The 11,362-nt window shown below is 39.1% G+C and overlaps 1 protein-coding gene across 1 annotated transcript; it reads right to left on the bottom strand.

The window, feature by feature from the left end:
• Positions 1 to 3,010: 3,010 nt before the first annotated feature.
• LOC114053300 (ferritin heavy chain A-like) lies at positions 3,011 to 11,017 on the bottom strand. Its single transcript, XM_027876241.1, has 4 exons — positions 10,916 to 11,017; positions 5,268 to 5,414; positions 4,062 to 4,187; positions 3,011 to 3,260 (listed from the first exon to the last, which is right to left on the bottom strand). Exons 1-4 carry the CDS (start codon positions 11,015 to 11,017, stop codon positions 3,105 to 3,107), a joined length of 531 nt encoding a protein of 176 aa, XP_027732042.1. The 3' UTR covers positions 3,011 to 3,104.
• Positions 11,018 to 11,362: the final 345 nt, after the last annotated feature.

The raw sequence follows: 11,362 nt of genomic DNA, 5'->3' as shown, positions 1-11,362 counted from the left end.
TTCATCATACTGGACCAAACAACACCCAAGAATTTGACAGATAAGCCGGGCCCTTGGACCTGGTCTTGATTGACTGCCCATTCTTTCCCACCAAGGTAGGGGCAGCAGCTTCCAAGTCTGCAAGAGAGTTACTGGTTAACAAGATATCATCAATGTAGTCACACAGTTTCACATATTCTGGCTTGGCCCATTCAGCCAAGTCAGTGGCCAGGAAGCCATGACACAAAGTGGGGCTATGCAAATGGCCTTGGGTTAACGCTTGAAATGTCCATTGTCCCACCTTCCACAAAAAGGCAAACTGTTCTTGACTTTCTGGGGCAATAGGGGTAAAGAAAAAAGCATTTGCCAAATCCAAAACACAATGATAAGTCCCTAGCTTGTGATTTACTTGATTCATGAGGGCTAACACAGAAGGTACCACTACATGCAAGAGGGGTGCAACCTTATTTAATTCCCTATAATCTACAGTCATATGCCTAGAGCCACTGGGCTTTTTCACTGGCCACAAGGGAGTTATAGGGGCTATGTGTTGGCCGAACTCTGCCAACCTTCTCAAGTTCTAAAATAGTCTCTCCAATTTTCTTACGCCATCTAGGTGAAAGATACTGCTTTGCATTAGTAACTCTCCGAGGGGTCGGAAACCACAGCGGTTCATGCTTCACATAACCCCCGGTGACTGCCTTCACCCCACGTACACGCAGGAAAGACACCTGCAACCCCTAGCCAGTGCCCACTTGATTTATAGGGTAACAAAACTCACCCACGGAAGTCCGAAACCACAAACCTTGCAGTACGTGGATACCTAGGATGTATTCGGAAATAGAGGAGATGTAAACCTCATATTCTTTAGGGGGCAGCCTTCCTATTCCCAGTGGAATAGCTGCTTTCTTAACCTGAATTGAGCATCCCCCATATCTCTCTATCTATCACAGCGGCCTCCCCAGGAAACTGTTTAGGATTACTATACACCAAATTGCTTTCTGACCCAGTATCTATCAATGCTGACACCCTTTGTACATTTTTTGGGGACCAATACATTGCAAATTCAACGTAAGGCCTCCAGTCCCCACCCAGTCATGCAAGAAAAAAAAGGGAAAGGATCCCAGAAGGGATATGTCAAACTTACCCGCAATCAGATGTGGGCTGACCTGACAGCAGCCGAGGCAGACAGGAGCAGATTAGATGAGCGGATAAATAAAGTGTTGCTGAAACTGTGGTAACACTTGAAACCTGAACAGAGATTCAAGTCATTGTCTAAAAAGCTCCCTGAGGTGCCAGCCCGAGAGGGTTCGGGCCCTAGGGTGAGGGCAGCGTCATTGCAGGATTTCATGAAGTACTCGGCTAGTGCCCGAGGAGACTCTTAGGAGGAAGCCTGGCTTCTTTGCCACCCTACAATAAATTCAGGCTCCTCCTCCTCATCGTCCTCCTCGGTAACCACCCGAGCTCTAAGAACTTTAGTCTCAGTTTCTAACATTTCTCTGCCTTTCTCCCAAGTCTAACTTTCTTCCCACTCCTGAAATAATTCAGCCTGAACCTCCCAGAGACTGGCTTCCACTAACAACACCTTGTCATTACTTTTCTTTACAACAGTTAGCATCAGCCAACAAGCAGCCCCCCGCTCCGCTTCTAGCTCCATTACTGTCAATGGTTTGTCCAAGTTTCAACAAGGCTTCCTCAAAGCCTTTGGGGTTAGGAGACACATCCTTCCATTCCTGGGGGGGGGGGGAGTCCAATTTTTTAGGACCTTAACTACACTAAACCACATGTCAGTGGAGGGCTACCCCAAGACCCCCTTCCTATTCCCTGTATTCTCCATTCACTCTTTGATTTGATCCTGCCGGATTGCTACACCAAGTGTAAGGCAGGAGCTCTGCTCCTCCAGGTTCACAGTAGATTCAGACAAACCAAATAAAGATAATAGAGCAACAGACAGGGGATTCATACCACTTTAGTACTCCAAGGAGGTGGCAGCAAGGAGGAGTTGAGGAAAGACACCCGCAACCCTTAGCCAGTGCCCACTTGATTTATAGGGTAACAAAGAAGGCATTTTGCCTAGTAGTTTCATAAGTTTACATTAACTCTAGTAATATTATGCTGACTTAGCATAGCACACACAGCAGATGTTTAAAACTTTAAGCACAAATGTTCATATTTTGCAAAGTTATGCAATGATGCGCAAGCACAAGTGTAGTAAAATCTGGTAGTAGAAACTATTTGTGGCCATGGATCCTGGGAACTCATATCTATGATACTGGGAACTATTATCTAAAAAAGAATGACAAAATCCACCTTGCACACAAAAGGTTACATTAATTTAAACTGTAAAAGTTATATTGTGCTGTTGTTTCCAGCATACAACAATATGCAATTATTTTTCCATAGCTTTTAAAATTCTTATGCAAATCTTTGTTTATTGCAGACCTGCACAACTTGTAGGAGGCTGGCCACTTATGGTCCTCGGGTTGCTTGCTGCTCACTTACCAAAGGATTTCCAGCAGTGTGTGCAAAATGTCGAGGAAAACATCTTTTGTACATAGAGGAAATTCTTTGGCATATGGCAAACGGCCAGAAGGCTGTGAGCTGCCTGCAGGCCACAGGTTGTGCAGGCCTGATTCATTGGCATGTGAAGTGCTGCATTTAAGGGGAAAGCTTGAAAATCATTGTTATTTTCTGTCTTTGTGGAGTTAAGAATCATTTAGTCCATCCCTTTGTTTTAGGCAAGAATACCCTTAACTCCAATTACCTCTGATGATTTATGAAGATCTGAGGGAATTTGGAAGCCTGCCCAGGACCTTTCCCTAGTTGCAACCAGGAAGATTACTTCTCCTTAATCTCAAATCTTTGCTACTTACAAGTAATGAAAAATTTAAGTAATTACTGTATTTCAATAGATAATTTTGGCTTAACATAATTGGAGATGAGTTTATGGAGGTATTTTTTTCTTAAAGGGCAGCTTTATATGTATAACATAATGAATGGAGCCACGGCCACAATGGTTTAAACACCAAGCTTTATTTACAAGCACAAAAGAAGTTATTTTCCTTCAGGACATTTATCTTAGTGGGATGTCAGCAAGAATAGACTTGTTCTAGAATATAGAGATTTTAGCAACTGTCCCCCAGGGTGAGCTTGTCAAAGAGATATTCCCCAAGGCCACTCTCAGGAACTCCCAGCTTCCTCAGGTTGGTGATATAGTCTCCAAGACACTTGATAATTGTCACCTGCTCATCTAGATACTCCCGCTCCAGGAAGTCACAAAGCTGAAGATAGAAAAGCAAGAAATCACATGGAAGATGTGATCATCAGTGCAGTACAGTGCCAGGGAGTGATTTTATTAGGACACTCAGAGGAAAACAGGAAAGGAATGAAATACTGGCCCTGTGAGAGTCCTTCCCAAGAAGAAATAACCCAAACACACTGCCTTTCTCATCGACATCTCTGATGGTAAGTCAAGACAGATAGGTTGCTTAAGATGTTGTGAGAACTGGCCTATTGCTCGGCTGAGCTGACAAAGGTGATTCAGTGGTCACACTGAATCACCTGGGAATTTTCTATGTACCCAATAACTGGTTTAGTCAACTTCATTTAGTCAAGGAATGTGAGGTTCTCCTGATCATAATCAGTTTAGCAAACTTCTTCTAATCTCTGTATGCAAAGTTAGCAAGCTTTCTGAACCACAATGCCCTTGTGATAGATAAGGGGAGTTGCAGCCCAGGTCATCCACTGATTGACTGATCCTAATGTTGTCTTTCCACCTAGGTCCTCTGAATAAGGTCAGCAACAACAATCAGCTGTAAGCACAGAGACTGTGTTCTCTTTCTCGTGTATGCTTGCCTATGGAACTGAAGGCCTGGGGGGTCATACGCTGGCATGTCCATGAGTAATTAACTGTCTAATTGTGGTCCTTGAGTGCTTATATTCCTTTGTTACCTTACTGAAGATCTCACAGAGATTTTTTTTTTGAAGAAATGTTTCAGAGGTAAAGGCTATGTACATCATACAAATGCAATCTGAATCAAATGTGAAAATGTGATACAGAGAAATTCTATTGCTATACTTACATGTGGGTCACGTTTTTCCATTGCCAGATTGTGCAGGTTTAGTAGGGCCTGATTTATTTTCTTTTCCATCTGCATGACTATTTCTAGGACTTCTAGGCTATTTCTCCAGTCATCACGCTCTGGTTTCTATTCAAATTCAATTAGAGAATGACTGAGAATCATGAACAGTATACTGTCTTTTGAACTACAATCTTATATTTTATACCTAAGTGTGAGAATTATTTGGATGATTGATGCCTAGAACTTCAGATTGATACAGTCCTAATTTAAAGCAGATGTAGGCACTTTTTGTGGCAACTTCCTCTATCCAGTAATTCTCATCTGGTCTATTACTTAGTAAAAAAACAGTCTGAGTTCCTTGCAAAGGAACATGCCCATGGTCACAGGGGTAATAACTGTACAAAATAGATTTTGAACTTAGGTGTTCTTGACTCCAATACTTTATCTATTATAACATTATTATGATATCTATTATATAATAATAAGAGAAATGATTCTAGTAATAGCTAACATTTATATAGTGCTTTATGGTTTGCAGAGCACTTAACACATATTATCTCAGACAATCCTCACAATAACCCTGTATATAAGTGTCATTATCATTCTCGTTTTTCAGATTAAGAAACTGAGGCTGAGAGAGTTTAAAGTGATTTGCTAAAGGTCACACAGCTAGCAAGTGTCTGAGGCAGGATTTGAACTCAGGTCTTCCTGAGTCCAAGTCCAGTTACTCTATCCGCTACGGCCTGTCACATACCAAAGAAAAGGCTACATCTCACTAGGTTCATATTCTAGGTCTTTCACTTAAAAACCATGTGACCTTTGACAAGCTACTTAACTGCTTTTGGTCTCAGTTTCAACATCTGTAAAATGAGTGGGTTGGACCAGATAACTCTAAAGTCACTTCCATGTATGAATCTATATATTATTCTAATTAAATTTCTTATGGGGAGGCGGTGGGGGAGTGATATTCATTTAACATGTGCAGATGTATTTATTGTCTTTATTTTTAGAATGGGAAAGAATAGAAGCTGGGTATAGCCAAGAGGTGAAGTGACAGTGTTAAAATCAGGTAGCATTAGTAGAGTTTTGAACAATTGTAAATTAACTGGTTTAAAGATTAGGTTTATTTGTAAGAGTCCTTAAGGTCCCTAATGAAATCATTCTATGTTTCTGACTCTGTATTATCCCATAAAGTTTAGCTCTCACCTTTATGTCCCGTAGGACAATATGGCCTCCTCTCTTATTTAAGTATTTCAGGAATTTTTGAGCATGTTTCAGCTTCTCATCAGATTGATTTTTTGAGAATGTTTTGAAGTGGTATAAAGCCACATCATCCCTGTCAAAGAAGTAGGCCTGATGTGCAGAGACAAAAGGGAAGATAAATAGGGTTGTTCAAATAAGCCAGTCAGTCAGTATGCATTTAATTGTCTATTCTGTGCCAGGCACTGTGCTAAGGACTGGACAAAGACAATCCCTGCCCTCAAGGAGCTCACAGTCTAATGGGGTAGACAAGAAAACAAATATGTACAATCTATATATGGGATAAATGAAAAAATAATTAACAGAGGGAAGGTTCTAGAATCAAGAGATTGGGCAAGGCTTCCTATAGAAGAAATTTTAGTTGGGACTTGAAGGAAGTCAGGAAGTAGAGATGAGTAGGGAGAACATTTTAGGCATGAAGGACGACCAGCCAGAGAAGATGCTGGAAGCTGGGTGGAGTGTCTTCTTTATGGGATAGCAAGGGGGCCAGTGTCACAGGCTCAAGTAGCATGTGGTGGGTAGTAAGGTGTAAGAAGACTGGAAAGGAGTTTGTGGGAGACGGGAGATGTTAGGGGATTTGATGGTTGCTTATGAAGGTCTTTGAACACCAAGAGAAGATTTTGCATTTGATCCTGGAGGTGATATGGAGCCCTTGGAGTTTACTGAATAGAAGGTTGTATGGTCAAACCTATTTAAATCAGGTAGGAATTTGCAAATTATGCCAATGTTTTTGAAAATATGTATTCTCCTAAAATGAATGAAGAGTTCTCCCCAAGCACAACAAACACTGACTAGATTCAGATTGCTGAAAAGTAGGTTTTTACTATGCTATCAAATTTTGTATTTGTTTTAAAGTTTATTACGACTTGCTCATCCCTGGTATATAAGAAATGATGAAAGAGTGGTTTCAGAAAAATCTGGGAAAACTTACATGAGTTCATGGTGAGGCAATATGGATAGAGCCCTGGGCCTGGAGTCACAAAGACCTGAGTTCAAATCCATCTTCAGACACTTACTAGCTGTGTGATCCTGGGCAAGTCCCTTAACCCTGTTTGCCCCAGTTTCCTCATCTGTAGAATGAGCTGGAGAAGGAAATGGCAAACCATTCCAGCATCTTTGCTAAGAAAACTCCAAATAGGGTCATGAAGAGTTGGATTTGACTGAAACAACTCAACAACAACAACAAAAAGTGAGCATAAGTAGAGAAATAATTTATACATTAATAACATTGTAAAGACTAAAGGACTCTGATCAAAGCAATGACCAACCACAGTTGTAGATCTGTGCTCCTCACCAAATACCAGAGATATGATATACTCAGAGCACAAAATCAGAAATAGATTTCTGAACATAGCCTGTGTGGGAATTTGTTTCACTTTGCTATGCATATTTGCTTTTCTTATTCTTTTTTTTTCCCCACTGTACATAGAAGGGGCAGGTGGTACAGAAAATAAATGTATATCAATTGAAAAATATATAATGAAAAAAAAGTTTGCCTCTCTCATGACAATGTCCAGCTTAGTCAATCATTCCACCAATAAACATTTATCGAACATCTCTTATGTGCAAGGTACTGTGCTAAGTGCTTAGGGTCAAATTGGAAACGATTATCCATAGAAAGTGGTGAGGCCCTTCAGAGTCTTCATGAATGCCTATGGCATTGTGATGATTACATCAAGCCCTGAATCATTCATTGCAGGATTTACTAAATGGGATTTGCAATCACACAAAAAGTTTGGCTTAACTATCCATAGAGGAAAACCCTAAATATGTGAAAATTGCCTATTGCCCAGAATTCAAAATGTAGTTCTTGCAGAACTATGGACTAATCTAGGGGTGGGGAACCTGTGACTTCAAGGCCACATGAGGCCACCTCAAGGTCGCAGGTTCTCCACCCCTAGACTAATCTATCAGTATATATGCATTGGGCACACTGTTCATGAACAATGAGCTAAACCCAGAATTGAGTAAAGGGAGGAAAAGGGGCTAGTTTACTGTTGAGAAATTGTTGGACGCCTTTAGTGATCTGATATTCACTCTCCAACAAAGGCCCAGCATTATAACAAAAGTATTTTAACAATGATATTTTGCTTTTGCTTCTTTGTTTTCTAACTCTGGTTGTAATTCCCCCTAACTGCCCCTGCCCTTTCAATTCCCCACTTTTACTATTTAAACCAAGCTCAAGAAGTGATAGACCTTGGAGCCAGAAGTAGGAGAGTAATCTAATCACTCCAGCACATGGGTGATCTTATCCTAAATGCTTCTAAGTCATGGCCCCAGCTGAAAGTCCCCTTCTCATTCCTTCGCTTATATTATATTATATTACATATATAATTATATATTGTTATATTATATATTGTATTCTTACTATAAATAAGAATAAAGGTATGCACATATATTGCTATCATGATACTGAGGTCATGGCTATTTATCAATGTTTATGTAATAGTTAACCATGAAAAAATTACTTTTTTAATTGTCAGGAAACAAAAGGTCAAAGACCACAACTAAGAACAAGTAAACTTGGATTTGTATGTTACAGCAAGGATATGATATACACATGTACCCATAAATAAATGAATGGAAAAGTATACATATATATGTATATATGTATATACATATGTATTATAGAGATGGGGATATGAACTGAAGCTGTAATTTAATTTGTATGCAGATATCCCAGGTGAGGAAACTCCCTCTGTCATTGAAGGTCATCTCCTTTTCTGAAACTTATAACTCAGAATTGTCTAGAGCACTGGGCAATTACAAGATACATCCAGCGTCACAGAGCCAGTATCTTCAAGGACAGGTTTTTGTCCAGAAATGATATTGTAAAAAGTGCTTAGGGGCAGCTAGGTGGCACAGTGGAAAGAGCACTGGCCCTGAAGTCAGGAGGGCCTGAGTTCACATCCAACCTCAGACCAAACACTTGACACTTACGAGCTGTGTGACCCTGGGCAAGTCAATTAACCACAATTGCCTAAAAAAAGAAGAAAAAGAAAAAATGCTTAGCACATAGTAGGTACTATTTAAATGCATATTCCTTTCTTCAATCTGTGTACTTTGGGGGTGAGGGGCAGGTTGGTGGCACGGCGGGTAGAAGGCCAAGCCGAGAGTCAGGAAGATGTGAGTTCAGATCTGTCCTCACTTACTAGCTGTGTGATCCTTGGTAAGTTGTTTCACTTCTGATGGCATCTGGTTGTTGAGAGGATCAAACTAGATAATATTTATAGAGCACTTAGCACAGTTACTGGCACATAGTAGGCACTATATAAATGTTAAATTATTATTATCACTATACCATGTGGATTCAATTATACATGCATATATGCATGTACACCCATATTACTGCTATACGTGTATGCATATACACACATATATACACACATATTCGGTGATATACTGATATACATTTAACAACCGACTCTCAAAAAAAAGTATCTATGATACATTTTCATGTTAAATCTGCATTATTAACTTTTTCTCTGTCACTTTTGTAGTCTAGACAGTTAATCAAACAATTTAAATCAAATCCTGATTTATAGTGTTTGTCAATTTTGAGGTATAGATGCTCATAATAAAATTTTAATAATTAGTTTTTATAATCTGGTATGAACTGGCTTATATATATTTATGTATATATGTTTGTATACATGTACATGTGCACGTGAGAGTATGTGTAAGGGTGTATACATGCATGCCTATGTGCATCTATATATACATATGTATATATGTATACTGCACATAATGCCCACATATATGTGTGTGTATATGTATTTACATGTATGCATTTATGCATGTAATTGTGTATGCCATAGCAGGAAAAGGACATTGTTGATAGAGAACAATCCCATCCAAGAAAGAATCTTTTTGACTGTCTTTCTTAGCCTGAGCCTGGGAATAGAGGAATATCTGTGATTATTTTTTTAAAACACCTTATACTGAAAGAATTGAAAGGAGGGTTGATTGTCTCAGGTTTAAAAGCATACACACAAAGGAAAGCAATGAAAGGAATTGAACTAAACCTATTAGAACTTTAAAAATGATTTTTTAAAAAAATTTATCAAAATGTTTTTTTGACAGTTCTACTCTATACACTAAAGAAGATACTGAGTGCTCTGAAAGCTTTTCTGTGATATCACCAGGATTTGATCCCTTCGTTATGAATGATGCATGCCTCATCCATATTGTCTGCATGACCATGTATATTTAGATAAACATAAGTTTACTTAAGTGTGGTTCACAGGAAGGCTTTAATAGATATCTCAGGAATCTTGCCCACCCCTACCCCCAATGGAGACTTTGATTCTTGCCAGGAGGGAAACATGTAAAGGTGACACAATTATATCTAACTCCCTCAAAAATTGGTAATCTAAAAGAATAGTTTTATTTTAGACTCAAACAGCTTTTCTGGTTGCTAATCCTTAAAAAGGAAAGTGGTACCCCAAGCTTAAGATTTGACCTGCCAGATACTTCTTACACAAAGGACCATCACAAATAGCGAATAACAAGTAAACCATTTTTTTCCAAACATATACGAAACAAAAATCAGAGAAGTTATATTGATTTGCCTATACTAAAAAAATATACATAATGAATGAGCTTTCCCACTGGAAGTGACATTGCTCAATTCATTGAAGGTAAGGGCCCCAATCTCATCTTAAGGGAAATTCTTCAAAGTCTCTAGAGAGCAAAGTTGGGAATTAGAGACACGTTGAGAAACTAGTTTCTTTATGTCCCAAAATCTTTTCTTTCATTCCAGAGTTTGGAAGAGAGTCTGGAATCATTTGTGTCCTCTCTCAAAGAAAAAAGATTTACATTTTCCTCAGCTCCTGTACCAATTCTGCTCCTCATATAAGTGTGCAGCACTGCGGCATCATTCTCTTCATCTGATAACCCAGTAAGTTCTTGCTTAGCACAATGTCTGATACATAGTAGGCTCTCAATAAATGTTTATTGACTGACTGACCTATGGGTCATGAATCTTTGAAAATCACAATTCTGTTTCTGTTGATAATTCATCCTTATCTTTTCCTCCTCTATATATTTAGTACCATTACTTGACTGGGAGCATAACTGTTAGGAAATATAGAGCAGAAGAGACCTTAGAGATATAATCGAATTCTCCCACTTTACTTTCTATACAAGAGAAAATGATATGCTTATGAGTCTGGATAAAGTTATGACTCTCCCCACAAAGTATAACATTTGCAAAATGAGCATCTTTGCTTGGTGCTCTATTATGGAGAAATGGGAAGAAAATCCTCCCAAGATATGCTGGGGTTAGTTTTTGCTGCTGGCAGTAATTTTACAACTGGCAGTTGAATTTCAAGTTGAACACAGTTTGCTAAATGTTTATGAAAAAAGAGGTGGAAAGAAAAGAGATAAACCAGATATGACTTTACCTACAAACTTGTTTTACCTACACATATGAATTGCACATATTTTGTAGAATTTGTATGTGAGCTTTGGCTACTTAGCAAGCCTCTCAGTAGCAGACATTCAATACATATTTGCTGGTTTTCTGAAAGGTTAAAATATTAAACTTCCAACCTCTTATAACTTTAAAGGAATCAAAAGACCCAAGTGCTTACCCCTGAAAGGTAGACATAGTTGGCACATAGCTCCATATTCACTAGGTCATTGATGGCAACTTCACAGTCCATGTGAAAGTTCTGGAGCACCTGGGACCCCATATCAATTCTATTATAGTTTAGATACCACAGATAAGGAATACTGTTGAGGGATACTCAGTCCTATTTCAGCTCTACCCCCACTCTAGAAAAGTGTTCTCTAATGCAACTGTTATTAATCCTAGTCAGGCCAGTATGGAAGTATGATTGACAGGCATTCTCCACCAATAGGATTGTTCTTGACCATCCACATGACCAACCAGAATGGGGAAGGATGTCTTAGAATAGTTATTTTCCTGATTGCCATGACTCCCCTGAAAGGGATGGGAAAAGACTGTTTGTCCATTTATGAAAAAACCACACTTCTTGCAAAAAGAGGACAAGTATAATCTGAATTTTCCTTACTCC

Source organism: Vombatus ursinus, unplaced genomic scaffold, assembly GCF_900497805.2.
Source record: "Vombatus ursinus unplaced genomic scaffold, bare-nosed wombat genome assembly UNPS02004078.1, whole genome shotgun sequence".
Classification (NCBI taxonomy): Eukaryota; Metazoa; Chordata; class Mammalia; order Diprotodontia; family Vombatidae; genus Vombatus; species Vombatus ursinus.
The sequence above is the reverse complement of the archived record's forward strand: the minus strand, read 5'-3'. Positions and strand labels throughout refer to the sequence as shown.

Coding starts and splice junctions, on each gene's coding strand:
- LOC114053300 (XM_027876241.1), bottom strand. CDS start 11,017: ATGGGGTCCCAGGTGCTCCAGAACTTTCACATGGACTGTGAAGTTGCC. Junction 5,415..10,915: donor ACTATGTCTACCTTTCAGGG/GTAAGCACTTGG, acceptor TCTGCACATCAG/GCCTACTTCTTTGACAGGGA. Junction 3,261..4,061: donor TGGAAAAACGTGACCCACAT/GTAAGTATAGCA, acceptor TTCTATCTTCAG/CTTTGTGACTTCCTGGAGCG.